Source organism: Poecilia formosa, unplaced genomic scaffold (genome assembly GCF_000485575.1).
Source record: "Poecilia formosa unplaced genomic scaffold, Poecilia_formosa-5.1.2 Scaffold42, whole genome shotgun sequence".
Lineage (NCBI taxonomy): Eukaryota > Metazoa > Chordata > Actinopteri > Cyprinodontiformes > Poeciliidae > Poecilia > Poecilia formosa.
In genome coordinates, this window is record NW_006799981.1 from 1,749,167 (window position 1) to 1,775,148 (window position 25,982).

General features: G+C 40.6%; 1 protein-coding gene across 2 annotated transcripts; it reads right to left on the reverse strand.

Annotated features, from left to right (window-relative positions):
* Positions 1-13,588: 13,588 nt before the first annotated feature.
* Positions 13,589-21,633, reverse strand: npas4l (neuronal PAS domain protein 4 like). Of its 2 annotated transcripts, none has more exons than XM_007551480.2 (9): positions 21,322-21,633; positions 19,496-19,659; positions 18,663-18,808; positions 18,478-18,577; positions 17,256-17,511; positions 16,763-16,872; positions 16,526-16,661; positions 15,238-16,442; positions 13,589-14,397 (listed from the first exon to the last, which is right to left on the reverse strand). In XM_007551480.2, exons 1-9 carry the CDS (start codon positions 21,420-21,422, stop codon positions 14,369-14,371), a joined length of 2,247 nt encoding a protein of 748 aa, XP_007551542.1. In that variant the 5' UTR covers positions 21,423-21,633; the 3' UTR covers positions 13,589-14,368. The 2 variants fall into 2 exon arrangements, with proteins under 2 accessions (XP_007551542.1, XP_016526703.1); XM_016671217.1 differs by lacking the exon at positions 21,322-21,633 and adding an exon at positions 19,795-19,999.
* Positions 21,634-25,982: the final 4,349 nt, after the last annotated feature.

Consider the following 25,982-nt stretch of genomic DNA (forward strand, 5'->3'; position numbering starts at 1 on the left):
AATCTAATTTGGTTCAAGCAACAACAGTTTTTTCACATTTGTCATAAGTCAAAGTAAATATACAAAGAATCTCAGTAAAATATTTATCTATTTAGAGCAAATTACCACAATTATCCTGCTCTATTCATATCAAGAAAATGGCATCCATTAAAAAGCAAACACAAGTTTAAATCTTTGGAAATGCTAAGACTCAAATTGGTACCTTTTTACTTTATTGTTTATCAACATTTTGTGTGATTATATGTGTGGTGCACCTAAAAATGCCACCACAGTATTTTGGTTTTTAGCCCATGGATGTGCGGCATGCTGATCCCGGACGAGCCCCCACGATCTGTTACAGGTCCCGAGTGTCAGGACTGCTGTAACATATGCTACACTTCATGCCCTACACTTTTTATTGGTACCCACTGATAAAGATTTTAAAACAAAAATCTAAAGCAAATTTTTAAGCAGGGGAATAATCTCAATTTGGGGAAAATTCAGCCTTTATTGTGAGAAGATTAGAAAATCCAGTATCAAGAAATCTTTTTTTTTTTACAGAAAAAGTCATGTGTACCACAGTTATTAGATGGCATATTCTCTTATTTCTCCCATTTTAAAAGTGCCTATTAGAAGCTGGTCTCTGTAATATGTCATATTTATTCGTCAGGGAAACAGGATGTAGTGAATTATGAGTTGCTCAGCACTACTTAAATTGAAACAGTCAAGCATACTTAAAAAAATATATTTTTTCACATTTACCTATTTTTATGAGTGTGTCAATAAATGTATAGGGTTTTTCTAGATACACATATATATATGTATTTATCTATTACAGAGTTAAAATGTAATATTTTGTTTTAAAAGTGAAAAAGTGTGATAATGCTAACCTCGACACATGACTTTGCACACATAAGATAATGACCCATATCCGTTCTATGCTACCAGTGATACCATGCTGTAGAGTGTACCGTTACATTTCCACTGTGGAAAAGTTTCTGTCGACTTTATTAAACGAGCACCATGTTCACATGGAGTATGTCTGCTGGTCATCAGCACAGCTGAAGCTGCTTGACCTCTTGTTAAATCTACAACAGTGCATCTTGGTAATACATGCACTATGGCTGTATTTGTTTGGAAATACAAAATGCTATATGTAGCTTTACTGCGTCATTAAATTTTCTAGTTTTGCTTTAAATAGAACCAATGTTTTACATCTATTGTGCCTTCAGCAGCTCTAATTAACATTTTTAAATTACCTGCACAGATACCTTACCTTTGTGTTGCTGCTGTTCACTCACTCTGGTGTGCCATTGTAGTAAATCCAACAACAACCGCACAACCACAATTACTCCCATTATTGCAGCAACAACTGCCAGTCCATAATCACAGCTATTGGCTGTTTCAATCAGCTTCTCCAGCAGCAGTTTGTTCTAGTTTGACAACAGAAAGCACGGGAGGTAGTTCTTATCTTATCGAGCATGAATGAAAGTGAGCTGCAAGCTGAGAGCGCTTGTGTTGTGGTCTCGACCCGTTGTCACTAACTGTGAAAAACTGAATTAGACTTTCACACTTTGTATAATTTTTTTTTGGCATGAATTATTTAATAAATTCAACTAAAACAACAATTTACTGAGTGAATAAGTGGCTTCCCCCACATGACGCTGCATGCTTTCACCAATTTTTGAATCATCCCAGTGAGAATAAATGGAAAGAATAAACAAAGACGACTTTACTGCTTATGGACCAACAATGATCACCATCAGTGGAACATCTCAGTAAAGCCACAGATCTCTCAGTGGATTTCTAATAAAATTCAAACGTTTATGACCCATGACATGTGATTTCATAGTGAAATTTTAAACAAACTCTGGACGCACTCTCTACAACTTCATGTAAGGCTGATTTTTAAGGGCACGAAGGCTGTTCTACCCTTTGCATCACTGAGCACATCATTATTATCCCATAAGCGGCTGAGCAGAGCTCTCATTGTCACCCCTCTCACCTCGTTTGCATTTCAGGAGCAGGATTTTCCTATTAGGGAATATTAATAACTTACTAATACTTCAAAATTTCAACCTCAGCAGAAAGTGGGGTTGCTCAGGATTTTAAATGCACCCAGTGTGCACTCACCCATTTTTTTTTCACCCACCATAATCTGCAACGTTTGATTAACTGTAATTAATACTTGATTCTTGCAGCTAACTGGAGGGGACAGCCAGCTTTAGATAAGCGTGTGAGTAAAAATGAAACCCACTGTCCTTCCCAAAAGTTTTCGTACCCCTTGAGCTTTTTCACATTTTGTTCTGTTACAACCACAAACTTCAAATGGTATTCAACTATTTGGATGAATGTGAAAGAAAGTGGAAGAAAATTGATATGTTGATGTTTTGCATTTCTTTTTAGTTCCCTTTAGGATAAAAGTCAGCACAAACAACTTCCAAATAGAGTCTCTCTGGCTTCATTTGTTAGAGAACAATTATGAACAAACAGCATCATGGAGACCAAGAAACAGAGCCGACATGTCAGGGATAAAGATGAGAAGTTTAAAGCAGAGCTAGATTATACATCAATATCCAAAGGTTTTAACATTGCACAGACCTTTGCTTAATCCATCATCTAAAAATGAAAAGTGTGTAATGCAACTACAGAGCTACCAAGATTTGGCTGCCCATTTCAACAAACAGGGCGGTCAAAGAGAGAGAGAAAGAGGCCATTAGGTCATTGGTAACTCTGAAGGAGCGCAGCAAGCATGGTTAAAGAAGTGCTGTTCAGATAAAACTGAAACTGAAATTTTGACTTGCACAAAGAAATCCTTTACATAGCAGAAAACTACCAATGGAGTCACATAAAACATTATATTCAGAGTGCAGAAAGGCAATTCCCACAGGTAAAATGAATAAAACAGCAAATAAAGATGGCTCAATGAAATAAAATTGACATATACTCAGTATAATATGAACTCTATTACATATGTGTATTAAACATTCAAAACAACAAACTAACTACTACATTGTAGCCACAGCTGCCCTGGGACAGTCTGACAGAAGCGAGGCTGCCATGCACCAAAGCCACTGGGTCCTCTGACCACCACCAGTTGGCAAGGCAAGTGAAATATCTTGCCCAAGGACACAACTGAAATAGAAGACACTGCGGTTCGAACACTCAACCCACCAAGAAACATTCAGAGAGTAGGCAAAGGTGATGGTCAGGAGAAAAAACAAACAGTTCTGGTACAATCAGGATGTCAGACATGATCGTTCAAAGGCTGTGAGAGAAGATGACAACTGATGCAGGAAAGGAGTAGATATAGTCAGTGGCAGAGGTGGAATCAATCAGTAGACAGCAGAGGTGTGTAAGCCAGGTCACCGTAACAGCATAAGGCTTGGCAAAATAGTGACGATCATCACAAACTAGTTTGTGTCGGTCTGCAATATAAAGGCTGTATAAAATCAATTAAGGTTTGTGGTTGAAACACAACAAAAAGGTGAAAAGTTCAAGCAGTACAAACACTTTTTCAGGGAAATGCATTAGCTCCTCAGAGGAGCTACTTTTAAAAGTTGTTGAAGTTGTGTGAGACTGTTCAAAATCTTTCCTCTCAGGCCCTAAAGTGGCAACTAAAGTACTGTAGTACAAACTAAGCTTGTTGTGACCAGGCTTTTGTGCATGTAGCCTGCTACCCCTCACAGTCCACAGGGACTCTGGGAATGTGGAAAAAGCCTGTGACCTTTCCCGTGGACAGACATGGTCTAACTGCCTCTGATTGATAGGAGAGAAGAAAACCCAGAGCGCTGTCGGCTCTCTGGGTAGCAACACACACACACACATATTTACCACCCACTAAAGCTGTCAGTCACATCAACACTCTTCCAGTAATGGCGCTGTGACTGAAAGGCCACACGCCACAGGGGATCCCAGGCCAGTTTAGATTCATGATGTGAAGTCTAAATTAAGGTTGCACCCCATTTGAAATTAGATATGCAGGTGAAAGAAGGGTGTGCGTGTGTGTATGTGTGTGTTTACTGAACATGATGCTAGAGATGTGATCAACAACATAAAGCCTGCTTAAAGCTTTTAAATCGCAGCTGTAAGCTTCTGAAAACATATTTGATAATAACTAAATAAAACGTACATTTCATTTGTTTTGATCACCTGATCGTCATAGATGCCAATGTTTTGTGTCCTCTGAGGGGTTTTTAAAATCTTTCCATTTGTGTTGTTGTTCAAAATGAATCTAATTAAAGAGCTATTTCTCCCCTCTGAAGAAAAGCAGTGTTGCGAAGAACGATGCTGAAGGGATGGAGACACATTCATTTTTATTTGCAGTCATTTTGTCTTTGTATCGGATTTTGTTTGATCTCCGTCAAAGGGTTTACTGCTGCCAAAATTTGACAGGTAGAAACAACAGAGGTGGGAGACTGCAAGTTGTTGTGACCAAAACTTTAAAGAGCTTTTTCTAAACATACTTGCTTTGTGTATACAGCTCCAACAACCTAGGTTTATGTTCTCTTACATAGGAGGATTAGAGGGAAAGAACATTTTTATCAATAACACTGTTATTTCATGTGGTAAGAAGCAAGAAATTTCCTATTTTTCCTGAATAAGTGTCCTGAATGAAAGGCCTAAACAGATGGAGGCGATCCAAAGGGAAATTTGGGAGCCAGGCTGTGACATTTGTCCTGGTATATTTGACATAAACAGCAGTTAAATTTATTCTGATGTTTTTGATGTTGAAGAGTTTGTTGGGGTTCGGTTTAATTCAGTTTATCCAGACCCCTTCTTACCATTGCAGGGTCGCACTGGGGCTGGTATCTACCTCCAGTGGTAAGGTGAAACCCAGAGGAACACCAAGGTCACGCTGGAGGGACGATGTTTCTCGCCTGGCTTGAGAACATCTTAGGATTCCCGTGAAGGATCTGGACAAAGTAGAAAGAGGGAAGTCTGAGCATCTCTTCTTAGGCTACTGCCCCTGAAATGAATGGATGGATGGACGGACAGACGGATATGCTACTGCGGTGAAAGAGGAAATTGTTTTAACGCTTTTTCAGGGGTACCAGTAAGTTTAAAATGCACTTTAGTTTGTGTTCCAGACTGGCAAGAGTTGCAAGTGAAAGTATTATTGTGTAAAAATAAGCCCTCTAGTTTTGAAGTGTGAACATTTGCATAGAAATAATGATAATGCCATTTGACACGGCCAGTATAATAATCTGCATGATAATTGTAGAAGCACTGCAACACAATAAAAATTAGTTTTGGGTGGCAGACAATCATTTACCGCAGTTGAAGTGGATTTATGTGTTTTGCACTCTGATTGCTGTTTAATACCTCTAATTTGTGCTGAACTGTAAGGAGGTAACAGAATACCACAGCACCTTTGATTGAGGCTTAAACATATGAGGTCAGGGGTGTAGCCACATCTGGATTATAAGTCAGAGGAGGCTGAGCAACTGACCAATCACAACTTCTTCTGCTTAATTAAGATTCTGCTGAGGAGCTGTGTACATGATTGCAATGAAGGACCAAACAATAGTGTAACTGTATTCGGCGCGCTCTCCTGTTCTGCGAGTGCCTCGTTAGTGAGTCGCCGCCAGAGAGGAAATCGAATGAATGCAAATTAAATGTGATGGGAGGCATCTCCCCCAGGTAACACACATAGATCTCACATCCACCGATGACTTTACTGGAAATCACGCTCGTGTCAAAGCCTGAACGCTTGTCGTGCTAACTCCCCAGAGGAGCATCCCAAACCAGAGATCAGATCACATGAAAGAGAGCAGGGAGGCAAGCTCTGTTACAAAGTCAGGACAGCGCAGGAGGACCTTTTTCAAGGCTCTGATTTTCTGACTTCTTGAGCAGTTCGAGTTTCCCTCCAGGAGCTCACATACAGAATAAAGCTGAGCTTGCTGGGAAGGCAAAGTGACTGCTTTAACGCTTAAAATGGTTTGTTCAATTTGAATCAACTGCTTTCGTGTCCAAAATCCAAAGAGATTGTGTTTGATTAGCTGTGGGAAATCATTATCGATTTTTATTTGTGAGAGCACAAAGTCGTTTGGCGTGTGTGAGTTGGAGACACAGAGAACTGTACGTTTGAATGTGTGTGCTGTGGGTTTGGACAATAAAATATGATCACCGTAGCAAATCTATGTTCGTTTTTACTTTCTATGACATTTATTTTCCATTTGGCCGCCAGCCCAGACATTATCAATCGAATTATTATTATTTTTTTCCCTCGGAAAGCTGAGTAGTTCCAGCAGGTATGGGGCATAGTGAGGGGTGTACATAACCCGAGCCTGTTGGCTGGGTTACCATAAGTCCACAGGTCATCAGGATCAGAGCCAGCACATTAATCTGACAAGAAGATGGACATTACAGATTAAATCAGCGGCCAGTTGTCACCCAAGAGTCTGCTCCATTCAGAGGAACAGACGTACAGTCGCTGTCTGGATTTAAAGTAGTCACCATAGGCATGAATGTCCATTTAATTTGGCTTTTTCCAGCACAGGGAGATTACAGGGTTTCCCCCAGAAAACTTGGTAAGGCTGGTGGTAAGAATGACAGTGCAGCACCAGCAGCCCACTAAGCTTTTGTGTTAAAAATTTTTAAAAGTTACAAAAATTTAGAGCATATCCTCATGCCCTGTTCAATGCCTCAGCTTAATCTGTCTTTATTGTCACTGCTATTTATGGATAAAAACCCTATTTAAAACAAACACTGAGCCTAGAAGGGGGGGCAAGTGAAGCCTGGTGGCCCGCCAGGCTTATAATGCACTGGAGGAAACCCTGGAGATTATAAAACGTATAACTTTAAAAGCAAGAATTAGAACTATTTTTAATTTATTGTGGGTTTTCTGTCATATTCAGATGCTCAAATGTGCAAATTTACCTCAACAAATGTTTGGTCAAACCTTCTTAGCAAATTGCACCCTTCTTGAAGCGTTTACCAAGCAGTTGTTGCTGGATTCTTTAATGCACATTTTAATGGAGATTATTCAAAGCTGCGCTGAAAAAAATTAAGAGGTGGCCTTGGCTACTCAAAAGGAGGAACAAATCAACTTTTTCTCTAAGTTTCTTTGCTGATTTTATTCAGATTTCATCATCATGTGAAGAAATATGTAATTCCCACACCCAGAAGCACATCACTGTTCCACATTAGTTGGTTTAATGAAACCTTATCCTGCTCATAACACCCTGGGTAATCTATGATATAATTCTCTGAGGTGCTCTCCTTTTAGCTTTACCTTTGACAACCTGTGCACTGCACTGTTTTCATGGCAATGTTCTTCAAAGTTATTGAAAGCAGGGACACTTATAGCTTCAGCAAGAGAATGAAATAATCTTGCATCAATGAATCGTACTGTACAACAGAAAGCTTTGTATATATTCACAAAAGATTCCTTAGCTTGTCAAGCACCGATACCCAGCATGGGTTTGCCATTCTCCGTAAAAACACTCAAAAAATGGCAGAAAGATGAGCTCAGTGGTGGCTGAGAGAAGTTTTTCATGTTCCCTCAAAGGTTGAGAGTGAAAAAACTGGAAAGCGTGGACGCTCCATGTCTTTGTTTGGTTTCATCTCAGCGTCTCGCTTCACCCACGCAGTGACCCCCGCCGAGTCGGGTTTATTTTGCAGCGCTGTGAGGCCACGAGAGCTTTGTCTTGACGTCAGCCCTAACCGAGGTTTCTCTCGTGTTCGATCCGAAGTGTCTCACAGAGGGAGAAGTCTCTGTAGTAGAGAGAGTTCATCTCCTGCTGCGTTAACTGTCACTGCACTTTGTCAGCTGTGTTTGATGTTATTCAGAAATGTTAATATGGGGGAAGCATGTACAGTAATCAGGGGGACAACCGTGAACCGTGCCAGTGACGTTTTCTTTACCTAACTGTAACTATGAGGTGCAAGATGTACAAAAAAAAGTCTGACAAGATGAATCAAGAAACAAAAGAAGGCGTGAATCTTTCAAATTTGATATAAAATTCAAGACAAACATGATATAAATAAAGCCTTTTGGCATGTGATGAGTGACAGGGGAGCTAAAGCCATTCTTATTAAACTGTTTCTTTATTAAAAGAAATCCTTCAGTGCTTCCATAGAAACAACAACATAATTTTATATTTCTGCCAGTCAGTCGGGTTGACTCCTAATGCCCTTCAAGAATTGTTTTGAATCTTTGATTCTCTCTGAAAATTAGATTTGGATATTTTAATAAACACCCTATGATATGATATGACGTTAAATTTTTGACAAGTTTACTGCTCCGAAACTTTTTAACAGTACTTATTGATGCTAATTTTATTGTATGCCTCGCTTGCTTTCCTTTTGAAAACCATTTTTTTCTTTTATTCCAATAATTGATGAATTAATTTACCTATTTTAAGGTCGTAATTACATCTCACATAATTAATCAACTTTCTGAATACATTTCCAATCCCTTGAGCACTGCATTAGAAACACTCCTTCTTGTTTACTTGTGTTGACCCTCAGGGTTTTGCAGAATCGGAGCGATAAACATGTTAATGATGCGTGCCCCATATACGTGCTTGGTATGTATGTGTGGCGCATACGTAAAGAACAACCAGCAGCTGCCTCCATTTTCAGGACTTCCTTTAAATACCCACATCAGCGAGAGTCTGGGAAATCTAACTGGATCCTGCAGAGAACAACACACAAGCATGAGCACTAATTCTTTGAATGCTGGAGGGCGAGTGTGTGGAAGTAAACAAACAATACACTCGGAGATGTTCTCTCGCTAAAACCCAGGACTGTTGGTTCTGCACAACAAAGAAGTTAAGCGTAAACCCATGAAACCCTGCTTGGGATTGTTGTAATGCACAATACAACATCTTGGCATCCATTCTTGACTCGGCGCGCAATAATTTCTCCTAACAAAAGATAACATGTTTATGAAGTCTTTCCACTGTGGGGATGCTTACATCTCCTGGGAGGACAGGTGCTTTGCCGTAAGTACTCCCAACGAGAGAACGGCATCAAAATAAATCAAACATTCATATGCAAGAAGGCTGCTCTGAAAGGCTGCCATTTGTTTTCTCCTCCCTGGATGGCTGGCCTTTCTCTCGTGAATATCATCTGGATGTGTTGAGGCTTGTGTCTTGGATCCAGTGCTGAATCAGAGCTGTGCTTTCAGGCAAAGCAACTGGAGGAGCAGGCTGCAGTCTATTTTGGGGGCTTTTTGTTTAACCCAATTACAGTGTCAGAGCGTGCTGACTGAACCACCACCATAAGGTGATGTGTCTCCCTTGAAAACTGGAGCAACAGCGATGCCGTGCACATGGAAACGTGACACAAGCAGAGCGATAGCAGTTTTCATGCAGAGACCGGGAGAAAGCAGCTCACTCACTGGGGAGGATTCTCTCATACAACACGAGGAATCAGACGCAAGGTTGGGGTTAACATGCAAACGCTGCTCGGGGTCACCCTTCCTGTGACCTTGACTGCTATCAGACTGTGAAGCAGTTTCCATCTGCCAAACAATCCCAGAGCACAGGAGACAAATCACATCCTTAGCTGGATGGGTTTCATCCACGCATTCATCTATCTGAAAATAAATGCACACCCTAAGATAAGCTTTCAGAGGAGACCTCATGCCAGGCTGCGGCAACAATGAAAGCATAAAGGCGCTAAATAAACGAAGCTGTGGCGGCGCCACCTGAGGCTCTGTTGTATGAAATCAAGCAGTTTCAATTTGGAGACTCCATTTTTTTTTCTTCTTTGCGAGTAAATGAGGTAATCATTTGTAAGGAGGTCGCTGGTGAGGGCGAGATATGAAAAACGTGCTGCTTGTAGAGGCAAGAAAGGAAGAAAACAGGGTTCCTGCAGGGTCCTAAACAACCTTAAATTTAGTTAGTCCAGTTTTAGGCCCTAATCCTGGGCCTAAAAACCATTAACCGGACCTGGACTGCAGCTACAGACAGTGCTTCGTAAGTCTTCCCATACAGAAGTATTCAGGACTGTCACATTCGTTGTGTTAAGCCATTCCTGAACTAGAAACCAGCAGTGGGGAAAAAGGATCAGAGATGCTGATTTCATTTACCTGCAACACTTGGCACCTTCTCACACTGCCAAAACTATCCATACCTTGTTCAATGACAGTGTTATCACTGTGCATGATTAGCCACCTGGCCTAAACCCTGCAGAGAGTGTCTGGACTGTTGCAAAGAGAAAGATGAAAGACACCGGGCTGATATTATAGAAACCTGAGCTTCCTTTATACCTCGGCTATGCTTATCTGATGCAGCTATTCATTCAAAGGAGTGCCGGCTAAGTAAAGAGTGTGTATACTGCACAGCACAATGCACATAAAGATTCTTGATTATCTGGAAGCCGTAGTGATATTCACAGATACAAAGACGTGTAGCATGTCACCATGTGTAACGCTAACGGAGCACAGGTTGAACAGCAAAAACACTAAATCTTACTATTTTTGGCTTAGTTTCTAGTGAAAACATCACAAAACATTTAAAATAAGACAAAACTAACCTGTAAGTAACATTTCAGCAAGACCTGGGAGTAATTCTTTAATATTAATGGGAAAATCCTATTTCCATTGGCAGATTATTTAACTTATAACATGTGTGAAATACCTTGTTATAAGTGAAATAATCTGCTGATGGCACCAGTATTTTATTGTCAATATAAAATAATTATTGACTTAAAACAAGTTCCTATATCTTGCTGAAATTTTATATGGAAGTCAGTTTTGTCTTATTTTAAATGTGTAAAAATATTTGCACTATAAACTAAGAAAAAATATTTGGTAAGATTTTGCATTTTTGCATTGTGGATTGAATTACTGAATAAAAAACTCCGTTTTAATTTTTTATGTAAATATTGCAATCCTTTTTTCCAAATCAATCCTAGAAAGTCATAAATTTAGTCTACTAAAAGTTGCTTAAACCCTGGAAAGAATCTCACTTGTGAGCTTTTCAGTCTGAGTTGCGCTGATGCACTTTTCCCCTCAGCATCCGCCCTCCAGTCATCCACCTCAGAAAGCGTTTTAGGAGCTACTGAAGTAGGGCAGATGAAAGCTTTTCCTCTGTTTCTCTTTTGTCAGCTGTGCAACCTCAACACCACTCTCAGATCCCAGATATGAATCACAGCAGCACCCAAACGCTTTTCATTTTCTCATGCGTCTCCTCTCTTGTGAGGTGCTGGGTTGTTACCACAATCTCACATCAGCCCACGTTAACATAAGCGAGATAAGAGGGCCTCATATGTGACTGAGTGATCCATTAATCCATGTCAGCCTGCAGTTTCTGATATGCAGTGTAATTACAGTAATGTAAAGACAGCCTTAACTCTGTTAAGGAAGGCTGAATTGAGGGTCAGTTCAGCAAAAAAGGTGACTTTTTTTTTTTTTTCGCTTGGTGTGGACACAACCTCAGTGAAACTGTGCCTGTGGGAAATCATTATTGTTGCAGGTAACGCTGACAGAAGCAGGAAGACCGAAGCACAGCAGATGTGGGAACTTGTTAGGAACTTTATATGCCATTGTACCCTTCAAGAGACATCACTTCTAATTAGGTCTCCATGGATAACTATAGGCATCTGGACTCCTTCCTATGAATGGACACACACACACACACACACACACACACACAGAATGTGCTTCATTTCAGCCTCGTTTGAATTATGTTATTGTCACATAGTGTCTGACCTAGAGCCAGTTGGAGCTATAGCGCCATCTGGTGGGTGCTTTGACCTTCAGCACGTCTCATGCTACGAGGCTTTTTGCTCTTCATTCATGCATATGAACCAGGTGTTCCTGTGGTGCTGCATCTCATTGGAGCCTGCAGCAATCTATCACTCGCCTCAGCGTTCAGTCGGGTCACTAATCTAAATATTCATCCATGCATGCATTAATTTTTTCCAGATGTGGTCAACCTTGGATTGATCTGTCTGTGAACAATTTATGTGACCAGCTAGAAGATGTAAAAATCTATCCGAGGCAGAGGAGCAATACCAATCTGATCCTGACTATCCAGAGGAAGCATTCTGGGTTTCCTCACAGTCTAAAAGAAGAGTAGAATTTGACTTTTCTGGGACTGGATAATTATGGAAGAAGAAAAGCGAGAAAAAAATAATTCCGTTATCTAAATATTGTCTCCTTAATTCTCTCATTCATTTCCTTAATTTATGGTCAGAAAAAACAAAGATGGAGCTACTTTGTGACAGTGAACAAAAACGTTTGGAGGCATCAGGTTGTGGTTTTGTAACCCAAGAATAAAGTACAAACTATTATGCATGTTGACAGTAGCATCATTTTGTGTTCCCGTTTTGCTGCTAGTAGTATAGCCTCATTATGCAACGTCAATGAGTATAAGAATTAATATTCAAACTTCATATTAGCCACTTCATTATTAGCATTAAACCTTTGCATGGCCCTGACCTATCCAATCAAAATAAACATTTACTGCTGCCAAGTCTGCTAAAATCATCGGTCAAAATGTCCAGCCACAATTACCAGAAACTTGCTAGTGCAAAAATAGTTTGGTTGAGATGCAGCTTCCTAAGAGACATTCATTCAAATATTATTCTGAGTGTATCGTGTGTGTATATTTGAGCCTGCATGGAGTTGAGAAAATCCACTATAAATTCAAGCTTGTGCACTCAATACTTGTTTCTGAAAATTATTGAAGTTGGGTCATCAGTTAACGCTGAAATTGTTCTTTGAATAACCCAGAGGTTCCCAAAGTGTGGGGCGCGCCCCCTAGAGGGGGCGCAGTGCCATTGCAAGGGGAGCGCGGGAAGCCGTAGGATGGTTAAAAAAAAAAATCATGAACGCTCGTTTTTTACCTTAGAACGGCCAACTCTCTGTTATTCCTCTGTCAATTTGATACAGTAGGGGCTTCTGCACTTCCCATATCTGTGTCATCTGTAACTTTTATCAGCAGTTAAAGCTGTTTAATCCGTTGTTAACATGTCATAACCTGTTTTTCCGAGCCGCCTTTAAACGCAACATGACCGCTACGACGCTCGCGCTGGGTTTACACCTGTGCGGCAGTGAAGGAAACCTGCTGCTGCTGAGCGGAGCTACACAGGTGTGTTAGAATCACACCTGTGTAAAGTACCTGGTTTGCTGCTGGCAAACCAGCTGCCAAAGAACGCAAAGAACTTTTCTTAGTTTCCCCCCCAAACTAACCGACTTACTGAGTTGAGTTAAAGCTGTTGGATGCAGGTAATGACTAGCTTATATCAATACATCACCTTAAAGCTTAACAAGTAGCCTGTAGGCTACCGATGTTGTTGTCTGCATACATTCATTTTGCCCCCAAAAGAAGTCGATTTTAGCAGCTGGAGAGGCAACATGTGCTGCTCCCACAGGAATCAGCAGAGACCAAAGGAAGGATTAAAGCAGGATGAACATTTTTACATAACTCGCAGTGAACACTTTTATTGTTTTCTTGTTAATTGTGTGTAAGTTGGGATTTCTTAACCACAAAAGCTCTACCAACTGAAGCTTTTTTTGTGAGAATAACATATTGGTTTTACTCTTGCTAAAATTCCTATTGGATTAGCACTGTTGTGTTGAAGTATTTCATCATGTTTACAAGAATAATTGATTAAATTTCATGAAAACAATAGAGAGAAAAACTATCAATGTGTTTTCCATGTGATTTATTTACATCTCTGAACAGAAAAACGTACAGGGATCCAGTACCATGGGAGAAAAAAAGAAATATACACAGAATAAGCATTAAACTGTCGATAAATAGAAGACGGTAAAACAGAATAAATACAAACTTGGAATGTGTCGAGCTTTTCCACTGAGGTAGAAGCTGTATTTACAATCATTACATCTGTCCTGCTGCTGCTGGTTCACCTGCATCCCTGACAGCATGAAAACATTAAGTCACTTTTGCATCAAAAAAACAAACATCGGTCTAACAAACTACATCTTTATGACCAGTTTTAAGGCACCTGGAAAGTAGCAATAGCTGGTTCTTCACTGAAAGGGATGATTAATGTGTTAAAGCTTATCCTGGTTAAATCAAGGTACCAGTTTCTATCTCCTCTGTTATGAAATTCTTCGGTCGGTGACTTTGATAAAGTGCTCAATAGTAAACTGTGGTCACTTAGTATTAAATGAAAAATATACCTCGATTTCAGTGTGTAACTCCTGTCAGAAGTATTATTAAAGTACCTTTACTTTTTTCTAAGAATAAAAGACATCAGCAAAACATAAAACACACCCGGCAGCAGTGCTTGGAGGAGTTACGACAGAGCTGACAGAACAGGACAATTTATCTCGGTTTATTTTGGTAAAGCAAACAGCATCTAAGCGCTGACGTCCATTTTTCTCTCTTTTTGAGTCCGTCGTAGGAGGGTTGCCCTGACAATATGTCATACGGGTGTTAGCACGGTAAGTCACAGACTTATTTTAGTACAAGTTCTCCTCAGCAAGTCCATCTGCAGGGAGACAAACGGTACAGAGAGTGGAAATTAGTTCTGTATATACATAGCTGATATTTACCCTCTTACAGATCTATTTTTTGCTTTTTTGTCACACCTAGATGTTTCATATCATCTGACTTTTAATATCAGACATTGGTAAACATCACATGATAATTTTGTTTATTATGATAAAATCTAAATCAGAGAGACTTTATGTTAAAAAGCATTGTTTTGGTTCAGTTTCACTTCTGGACCTATACAATCAAGAAGTAATTTAATTGACAATATAATACAGGCCTGGAGTGGAAAATGTTACAGAAATTTTTTATAAGGCTTTACAAGAGCCGAAAATGAAGAAAACATGGAATAGTGGCGAACCAGGAATTGTTGTCAGTCAAAATTATTTCTAGAATGCTTTAATGAGTTCAGTGGAAACAATTTATTTGCATTAAAAAAATGTTTTTTAATGACTTATCGTGTGAACAAACTTATTCATGCTTGATTTTAAATGTGTTTCTTATTTAATGGTAACACAGCAGTTGCACAATTGTGGTTTTTTTTTTTCTTTTTTGACATTAGTGGAATATTGACAAAGTTTTGCCCACATTTGTAATTGAAACACAGCTACCAATTCTCAATACAGAGAAATTAAAAATTTCTCCACAGTCATTTCTTTTTTGGTTTAAGAGGGAGCAATATTTCCATGTACGGTCAGGATGTTTTGGATACATAATTTAAATCGTCACCTCAAAACGGTAATTTGAAAAATCCATTTGAATTGACAAAATGGGAATCTGTAAGGGGGTAAATATTTTTCTTCACAGCAACAATATTGTATGCTTTAGGAAAGTTTACCTTGCTGGAGGCTCCTCTGCATGTAGTGGTTGAGTTGATGCAACCCAGTGTTTCTGCCTTGGTTTCCCAGCTGCACATTGAAGGGATATAAGGTGAAGCTGCCTGTGCTGACCGGCTCCCCTGAAACGAGGCCCTGCTGGTAGCTGCAGGAAACAACGTCAGGACTGGACGGACTACTTGTCCTCGAGACCACGTTCAGGTCTTTGAGGATGCTGTCCAGCGTGCAGTCATCATAGACCTGCTCCTGCTTTGGGAGAGGGGCTGAAGGAAGAGGGGAGCCTTGGAGCCAGTCAGCGTTGGCTGCCAGCGCCGTGTTTTGTAGAGGATTCAGGCCGCGGTGTAGGTTGAAGCTGCTGGCAAGAGAGGAGATCTGCTGGGCCAGGATGCTGATGGCCGCCTGCTCCCTCTCGTCATAGAGGTTCGGCTCTGCCTCTACCGGAGACTGGGTGGGAGTCAGAATGCTGGAATGCATGAGAAGTTCTTGTTGGGGCACCTGATGAAGCTGAACCAGACTGCCCCCTTGTGGATCGTCCAGAAGGTTGAAGTCGTCCGGATGCAGGGACGCGCTCTCCCCTTGGCTCTCGCATCTTTCTGACACAAAGAAACAGTCTGGAACCAATCGAGCGTCAGCCGGACAAGCCTGGAAATCATAGTTTGGAGATGAAGATGAGGACGAGGAGGAGTGCAGGGAGCTGCCGGTGAACAGGTCAAAGTCTCTGTGTTCAAAGACTTGGTCAGCGGCTGTGAGTAAAGAGTCAGCAGGTGAATGGTGACAGGCGAGTCTCGTGTCCTGGTAGGAGTAGTAAGAGGGAGAGGCGTCAGGAGAGGTTGGCAGCTGATCTTCACATGCATGAACATCCATCAGGAGGTCAGAGTTCAGCTCCTCCGGCTGCAGAGTGGAGCTGGATGACGCCGGGCTGTAGGGAGGGGTGAACAGGGCGGGGCTCTCACCCAGGGAAACAGGAGAGCCGTTACCCTGGGAGGACGGGCAAAACGCACAGTAAATGTCTTCCTCAGATTCCCTTCTTGTTCTGGTTCCAAGCTCCTCACTCTGGCTGCCACACATCCTCCGCCTTTTAAAACATTTAGCGCTGACGCTCCGACTCTGAGGCACCTCCGGAGCAAAGTAGAGGTAATTTGGCACAGACGGCGGCTTGAAGGCGGCGCTGCTGATTTTCTTCTGCAGAAATTTGGCCTCGGTTTCGCTGTGAGATTAAAAAAGATGTGTTAAGAGACTTTTAAAAGTGAAACGCTGTCAGGTCGGGGTTGCCTGAGAGCCTCATCACACCTGATGATGTAGTTAGTGCAGCTGATGCTCTGGCACTCTGGGTCCTTGTTAGCTCGGATATAGATCCAGGTCCATGACAGATCTGTGCTCTGGAGCCTCAGGATCATCTCCACCTGGAAGCCCTCTTCTGCCTGCACTGGAGAAAAAAGGCAATTATGCTTATTATAAAGGATAGAAACAAGTTATTCACCAATAAAAACCTGGCTGCTAGCTTTAAAAATATAAAAAAATACTTACTTAAACTTTTATGAGAAGTTGCAGCCAGTGGCAGATCTTCAGGATGCAAGAGGCTGTACCATGATCGGTTGATCATTTCCTCCCTTGAATACCCCAAATAGTATAAAACACTAAGAAAATAAAAATAAATAACAATCAGAAACCACAGACAGCGATCCTGGCCTAAGGATATGAAAACGCAACAGGAAAATGTGATATAAATCCACTGTTTTCCCCAAAAATGACCTACAAATGGCTTTTTCACTGCAGTTATTTATGTTTATGGATCTATAAAAATCGATTCATAAACAACTCCATGTATACCTCTGTAAACAATGCAATGCTGCGTGACTTCAACATTAGGAGACGAAAACCATATGTATAATCTGACTGTGGTCGGGTTTACTTAGCTCCCTGACCATGTGAGAAAAAATTATATTTCAGCAAAACAATCAGAATAACGCATAAAGACTTCCTGTGTGAACGTAGCCTAAGCTGTGGGGTTTGCGTTCACCTGTCTGAGAGCTGAGTGAAGCCCATGTCCAGCCTGTGAGTGCTGCTGAAGCTGTGGCAGAAGTGAGAGTCGGCGCCGGTCAGGCGATTCACCGTTGGGGTGCAGAGGGCCACAAACAAAGGCTGGATGGTGGGGGCGGCTGCAGACGAGGGCTGAGGGAAGAACCGGAAGTTTCCTCTGACCAGCATGGAGCAGCAGCTTCCAAACTGGAGCTTAAAGGCCTTGGAGGCCAGCATGCAACACACGAAGCTCCTCTCTGAGAAAGATAAAGCAAAATGGAAATTTAGTCTTCATGGATGCTGAAACTTTACAACCACAACAAAAACACCCACACTTTACTTCTTTAGGTTGACCGGAGTTTCTGGGAACGTCCAATTAATAATCTATGAGTTTCTGTTGCTTATAAATAAGACATTAAACAGAGGCCCATATTAGCCACAAGGCAGAACCAGAACTGGCATTTATCTTTTTGGGGTTGCAGGAAAGGTGAAGAAAATCTCCAATGCTCACTGCAGCACAGAGTGCAATCTTCAGGTCTCCATAACAAAAATTAAACACTACCTACATGCCAGGCAGAAAAAAAAGCATTTTCTGCTCAACAAATCTCTGTACTGAGATTTAATCTGGAACTTTGTTTCCATCAGAGGAGACTTGAGATTAAGCAGAAAAACACTCCAGGTGGGATGCTGTGTGCCTGTCTCTCTTCCAAATTCCCTGGAAAACTTATTGGAGTTTTATTTGAAATCTTGTCAAATAAGAAAATCTGGTGAAGTTATAAACTGAAATTGGTCATTTTTGGGTCTTCTGGCTCTACAGCTACACGTCTTTTACTTCTAAATGGAATATTTTTCCACATACAATCATAGAAAGCACTTCTCTGGTAAGATTTTTATCATTTCTGTTGTGCATCTGGAGTATCTAAAACCAGCTTTATTTCAAAATGTGCAGCCAAATCCAGATTACTTTAAACTGACTGCAGATTATTTAACAACACCTATTATTTCCCAACTGCTGAGTTGGTTTAAAATATTTTTATTTTCTTTTAATTGCATATTTTATTTGTGTAAAATAAACGTGTGGTCCTTCTTTTAGAATTGCTGCAATACAATACTGTATTCGTCTTCATCGGGATTCCCAATAAATGTGGACAGTACAGTCTGATTGCTGAAGAATTTGGTTTACTTTTAAGCTTAAAACTATAAATAAAGGAATTTATTGTTACCTGAAAATAAGCTGCTTTCCGTGTCGAGGTTGGAGCAAATAACATCCACATCAAATCGTTCCACTAAGTCATAGATTGTGTCTCCTTGTAGAACATCTACCTGGAAAAGCAAAACACAGGGTTACATTAACAGATCAAAGTCTGTTAAGAAGCAAAACGACTAAACGTGAGGCTTCAACGCTCACCATGGACAGACCGAGGTATTCAGCCACATTTTCCGACACGTAAACCAGTCTGCCTTGAGCCGTGGTGACGAGGATGAATCCGTGCAGAGCGTCCAGGAAGGCCTCGTACTGCAGAGCGCTCCGGGACCGTTCCCCAGCCGGGAGCCCTGCAGGATGAAAGGACGAGTTCAGCCTTTGTTTCACCGCCTCTGTCTCTGCAGATTGTCACAGCTGCCATGTTCTTGATGTTGTTCACATGACACTTTTAAGCTGAGCTTCATAATCCTCTCTGTAATGCAGAATGCATCTAAATTCGGTGTTGAAAAAAATATGCAGTAAGAGTAGCACTACATCATTTTGAATCAAGTAAAAGTAAAAAGTGAAAACTTATTTGGTTGCTAAAGTATTGAGAAACTGATTTAAAAATAAATAAATAAATCAATAATTTAATATTTTAAAAATTACATCATCAGATGGACCAAAATGTTAGACATGTGGAATTTTTTGGTCAGGCCAAAATAAATGAAAAATAATAAATATAAAATAACAGAATTACAAAATAACATCCAGCAAAATAAACCTTTTTACAAATTAATTTTTCATTAAGAAGTTATTAAACTTGATCAAAAACTGCAGTTGTGTGTCTGGTGACTTTTGTTGTTGTTGTTAAAACAAGCTTGTTTTTCATTCAGTGAAGTTACTCATTCACATAGAGTATCAACACTCAATATACTCACTCAAGAAAAAGCAAAAAGTACAGCGTAGTAGAAATACGCATAAAAGCAATGCCCCACTGCCCCCCAGTTACCCAAGTAAAGAGTAAATTTAACTTACGATAAGTTTGCAGAACTCACCCTGGAAGAGGACAGATTTGCGGATGTAGGTGCAGATGGCGGCCATGGAGTGAAGGTACGACAGGCGCTCCTGGTCCTCCTGGCTGATGGGGAGCAGAGAGCGCATATTCCTGATTTCATGGTTGATGTGGTCTCTCCGGGCTTTGGAGGCTCCTTTGGTGGACCTGTGGGAGACCATGATTGCTGGTGTGAGAGCTGTGACCCAAAACTCTACAAAATTCTCAAAAAAGCTAATCTGGTTTCATTCTGTTCACTTCAAAACAAAACGCAGATTTGGCCTCGTCTGAGCTAAAGCCCACTTTGAATATGAAGAGTTCCTATGGAAACGGCTGACAGGAGAGGCTGAGTAGAGCGATGAGGGCTCTCCATGCACTTAGTCTGCATGATCAGAGTCTGTCTGGGTCCATCCTCACAGAGCCTTGAGTTTTTATAGCTGCCGGGGCTCCAGGCGTGGGCGTCACGCACACAGGAAAGGAGGGGCGGCCGGGCTCCTCATTCTCCCTCCATTGCCTTATAAAGTGGGTGTCCTTGGAGCGGGAGCACCCCACGTCACACCACACAGAAAGTGCCACAAAAGGAGAGTGAGATCACTCTGTATCCAAGCATGATCAGATATTAATATTAAATTCAGTCAAGACGTGTTTATAAATAGGGCTCAGGAATTAAAAAAAAAGGGGGGATAAATTATTGGATGAGTTTTGAGAGCATCACCGAGGCTGAAGCACATTTTTCTCCACCTTGTGTCTCAACAGCCCATAAAATGTCATAACAATAAAATGCATTAATCCCAACCAGCAAACATACAGGAAAAGTGGGAAGGTGTGCAAATGGAAATTTAAGTTGCTCCAATTATTTCACTTCTTTTTTTTTTTCTCTCTTTCATTTACCAGAAACCAGCTCAGACTGTGCAGAAGCCCTTCAAACCAAAATAAGAATTAAATGCACCTGGCTCACAAACAGGACGGCATCTGATTATAAAGAGACAATTTTCAATATGAGGAAAAGTCACAGAATTGCAAGACATCGGTCAAAAAAAAGAGAGAATAATTACTCAGTTGCTAGACGACAAGAAGTAATTGGATTGAAGTTGGGTTTTTACAAACCACTCAATAAAAACTGCCAGTTTTGATTAAGTGACTACTTTAATTGTTCTTTATTGAGATTTGGTACGAAGAAACAGCAAAATGAATTTATTAATAATTTAGCATAAAATGTATTATGTAGTTTTCAAAAGCGTTTTTTAAAAAAACAAAACAAAATTGAAAAGTGTGGCCTGCGTATAATCAACCCCCTTTTCTTTGATACCACTAAATAAAACACAATTTAACACAGTTGACACTTGGAGCACTGTTAGGTTAAAAGACCGACTGACAGGTAAACACATTAATCAGAGAAGGCCCATGGTAACTCTGGAGGTGCAACAGAGACCCACAGCTCAGGTGGAAAAATATCTGTTGACAACTACTACTTGTTTGCTTCATAAATCTTTTTGTAGGAGTGGCAAGAAGAAAGCCGCTGTTGGAAGAAAAACAGAAGAAACCCTGCTCATATTGCCACAAAACGTGCAGGGAGACGCAGCAAACGGGTGGAAGAAGAGAACTGAACCAGCAATACAACATACTGAGGGGATGAAGTTGAAATATAACTATATTTGTGATTGTAACACAAAAATATGTGATAAAAGCCACCGTTTGGTTAAATGATTCAGTTCCAGTAAGCTAAGAAAGAATCAACTACCACAACATTCAATTAACCTGTAATGTAACCTGTACCACCAGAGGCACACGCACCCCCGCTTGAGCACCGATCAGAGAAGAAGAACTGACCTGAACCTCCTGCAGGCGGAGCGGCGCTGGTCTCCGGGCGGATGGTGGGATGTGCACGGAGAGCTGACGGGACTTTTGCAGGCGTCGCACCAAAGAGCCATTGTGGCGATTAAGACCTGAGAGTGCAGCGCATCCAAGATGTTTCCTCGTCCTTGGAAAGGAAAGCCTTAACTTTTTATGCGGTTGAAGGCAGACAGCTGTTTGAGCCTCTTCGCATCTCAAGCCTCCGCGGTCTCTGGGTGATGAGTGCCAGCCACTTGCTGCCGCCCCTCCTTTTATAGCCCCCCTCAAACCAAACCCGACACCTCTCAGAGAAAACTCCGCGGGATAATCTCACTTGTTGTGACGCGATGACAGCCGACCGAAGCCAGTTATATTTAGTTTAACGACTCCTAATAATAACCCGCCGGACTGGACGTGGGAGTCGGTTCAGCAGGGATGTGAAGCGTCATTATGAAAGAAGACAAAAAAAAAATAAACTGTTTGATTTTTAAAGTGCTTAAGATCTCCAAACAATCAGCGGCCCCTGATAGTTTTAAATGTTAATCTATGAAGACTTTTCTCTGTCCTCTAAGCTTTATTTAGGTCCAAACACTCAACCAGACCCTGGATAATTCGGGCTGGAAGTGATTTCCCACTCAGAACCTGCATGAATGACTCAATTTTACACACTTTTGATGAAGGAGATGCAATTAAAGAGTCTAGCGTCTGCACTCTTGTTTTGTTGACTAAGACTTTGAATTGAGGAGATTTACTTTGCTTCAAATAACCAGTAAGTTTGCTTATGTAAGCACATTTGTGATTTTAGGGATTCATTGGTTATATGTGAAGCTTGCAGCAGGGTCCAGTACACACAACAGTTTGAATTTGTCACATTTTTCAGAAAACATTGAATGCAATAAGTATAGTCTAATCATTTAAGACATTCAGAAGGATAATATGCACTGTGAAAATATAAAATAATTACTCAGTTCACTCTGTAACTGCAGTAGGATATCTATGCTTCACAAGATTCCTTAAAATAGCGAAAAAAGAGAAAGAAACTTGCAACATGATCGAGTGTAAAGGTTTCTGCATTTTGCAAGGCGTCTAAAACTCTTCCATAATATTTTCTTTTTAAGATTCTTAGTGTTAAATGAGACAAGAATGAGTTAAATAAAAACGCATCAAAGAAAATCAAAATGATATAACCAATATTGTTGTTAAACTATATTGTTAAGAATCCACAAAGCAGTGGCTGATTTTTATTTGGTCAACATGGCTCACTGCCCAGGGTGGGATAGTTTCAGGGGGTGACAGGAGCAATCAAACATAATAAATAAATAGTTAAAGTTATTAGTATTTTAGAAAGTCATTGCAACAAACTTTTTTTTCCCCCTGTAAATTATGTTGCATATCAGCTCTAGAGGAAATAAATTTGTTGTGCAAAGTAAATACTGAAAATTAAGCTGCCGACAAATGAAGCCGAATAACATTTTATAGTTCCAGTAGTTTAATAATTTTGCCATTTTCTAAGTTAATGTAATCATGACTTTTAGATAGTTAAGGTTACGTGATAAAAAGTTATTATTATTGTGTGTTGGAGCGCACTCAGGGCCTCAATTCTTACAAGAATCACCCCTGATGTAAGCTGCTGCAACTCTTTACAGGCAACATGATTTATTAATGCTTCTGACCGTACAGCATGGGACAGAAAAGGTCAGGCTTTCTCAGCTTTACAGCATCTTGTTTGCTGCTGGAAAACAAGAGCTGCATTCATCCGGGAGCAAAACGGGGACTGGAGAGAGATGTTTTCCTGCAGGAAGCTGTGGGGATCTTCTGTTGGCACAAAATAAAGAAAAAATACAAAAAGGTTGGGGGGAAAAAAAAGACATTTTAAAAAAAGACAGCAGTTTCAGGAGTATATTTGTAATCGTTAATGATTGAAGCACCAAGTCTCTGAATGTCTGCTGTATCTTAACCGAGCAAAAAGAACTTCAGAGACAGGTTTTTAATTAAAATTAATTAATTTCAAACATGGAAAGCATGATTAGACATGTGAATGAGTTAAAATGTGTAGTCTGCATTGGGATGAGTCTCAACATAATGTTATTAGAGAGCAGAAACCAGTATACTCCTGAAATTGTTGGGTTTTTTTTTTTAAATGTCTTTTTTTTTCCAACTACACAAAGGAATAATGGGATGAAGAGGCTCGGGTCTTTGGAAGCGCAGATTGTGAGCAACTGTGATAACAACTCTAAATCTAAAACATTTAGATTTGTTTTATTGTGCACATCTTGTTGTATTAGTGTTTCTTTTGCCGTATCCGTTATTTTTCCGTCTGTCGGTGCTTGTTTTAAAAGCCCGTCGCTTAGCTGTGATTACTCCAAACACTGGTGTCAGTAATACATGTCAATAATCACATTAACAAATAATTGCATTGGCAGGTCTTCATTATCAACCCATCAGTTGATGTGTGTCTTTATTGTGGTCATATCATACGGTGGGGAAAGAAGCTGATGCTTACCACTGGTTGGTAGTACTGGGTGTCGCACCTTTTTCCAGTAACTCCAAATTAAAACTGGTTAATGTCGCAAAACTGAGTTAATGGAACAACTACAGTTTGAGAGTCTTGAAACGGGTTCTGAAAGAGAAAAACGCTCAAAGATTTCAGAAACTAATTCAGTCTGGAAAAAGTTAAATATACTTCCAACACAGTCAGAGGTCAGATTGTATATTTACTCTCAAAATAATATAAATGAGGAATCATTGTGTGTTGGTTAAAAATAGTTCTTTTAAAAGTTGACTTCTTTAAAATAAGGTCTGCACATTTTGTAACGCAAATTTTTTTTAAAAAAGACTGTAAATTGAAGGTTTCATACCGCAAACGCAAACAAAACTGTGCATCTTATTGCAAAATTTGCAATAAAAATGCTGCAAACTAGTTTATATTACAAGATAATGTTTCAAAAATATTAAAGAAGTAGACCTGGGTGTTTTAGTTGTTTTTAGAAGACTAAAAGTAAAAAAAAAAAAATAATTCTCTGGCAGAAAATCCTGAAGTGTAATGAATGTTTGTCCATCAGTTTGAGACCTGAAGCTTAAGGGTTCTGGATCACAACAATGATCCAAAACAAATCCATCACTGAAAGCTAAAAAAACACCCTAATAAAAATTAAGGGGTGGCCTAATTAAAGCCCACGTTTAAATCTGATTGAAATGTTGCTGACTGACATTAAACTGGTTGTTTATGCAGGATGACCCTTGACTGTTAATACATTTCTACAACTCTGCAAAAAAGAGGGTCAAAGTTCAACAGTGGAGATGTAAGAAAGAAAAAAAAAAACTTCTTCTGATTGTCAGTTGTTGCCACCAAGGGTTGCACAAAAACTTTATGTTGGAAAAGATTGCTTTGGATGGTTTTTTTAAAATCTGTTTTTGTTTTTGTTTGATTTCAAGTATCCATACAACAACTTTTTAATTAAATGAGTCACAACAATATTTAATTTCCCTTTGGGATCAATAAATTATTTCTGAATTGAACTGAAATGGGACAAAAACAACCAGACTAGTTTTACGTTTAAACTTCGGAGTCATCATAGTTCAAATCCTACATAAAACAACTGTTCACTGCATCACTTCTTCGTTTATCAAGGTGTTTTTTCTTTTCGGAGGCAGTGAGCTTTGGGAGCTTGTTTTCCAAAAACTTCATTTGTGTTTGTATTAGTCACCCAATTAAACCCCTGCTGGAGGAGAATTAAGCTACAGGTCTGTAATCATGACGCACTGAGGCTGAGCAGCCCAGCAGCTCGCTCTAAATCAGATCCTTTAGCAGATGAATAGATTACGGATATCGCACAACATGACAAAAAGCACAGCAGAAACTTGGCCTTTTATGAAAACTGTCGCTCATCCTCAAAGAGTTATATTTGTGAGAACGACATCTGCAGGGAATGCTTCTTTTCTGACTCGTAAAAACAGTTTCTAGCTGACTTTTTGGGTTAAATTGCTACAACTGGCTTCTCCCTCGGTGCCTTCTTGTTTTAGTGACCCTCCTCGGTGCCAAACGCAGAGAACTAGAACTTGAGTGAAGGGACTGGACAGTGATATGTGTGGACAAGACAAAACAAATCACTCAGAACAAATCCCCAGCCTGATTCTCAAGTGCCAGTGGGATCATTTCAGTCCTGGGGGGAAATTAGAGAGTAATTTGGCTGAGTGTCTCCCCACATTAGCGCCTGCGTTTTTGGGCTCCAGGGCCAGACGAGGGGGACCCAGTGCGGCCCGGCTTCCTGTGCGCGATGGGACCAGGCGGGACACGGTGTCTCGGCTGCCTCACTTTAAGCTGACCCTCCGTCTGTGGCTTGCACTTAACGCCGCAGATAACGCCGGCTTTATAGCACATGGCTGGTGACAGACAGGATCAGACTGCCAGGCCACCGCTGGATTCAGGGTTCAGGGTTAGACACGGTGAGGCCTCCACCCAAGCAGCCGCTCGCCCATCATTAATGAGCAGTTAGGGGGAGGAGGGATCTGTGTCACCATGATTACCTCAAACACCCACATCAGTAGACGGAGAGGGCCATCAGACAGGCCGGCTGGGCTGGGCGTCGCTGCGTCCCAGCAGGGAGCAGAAGCTGTGCAAGGAAAAGGTCTGAAGAGCAAAAAGTCTTCCCAGTGGA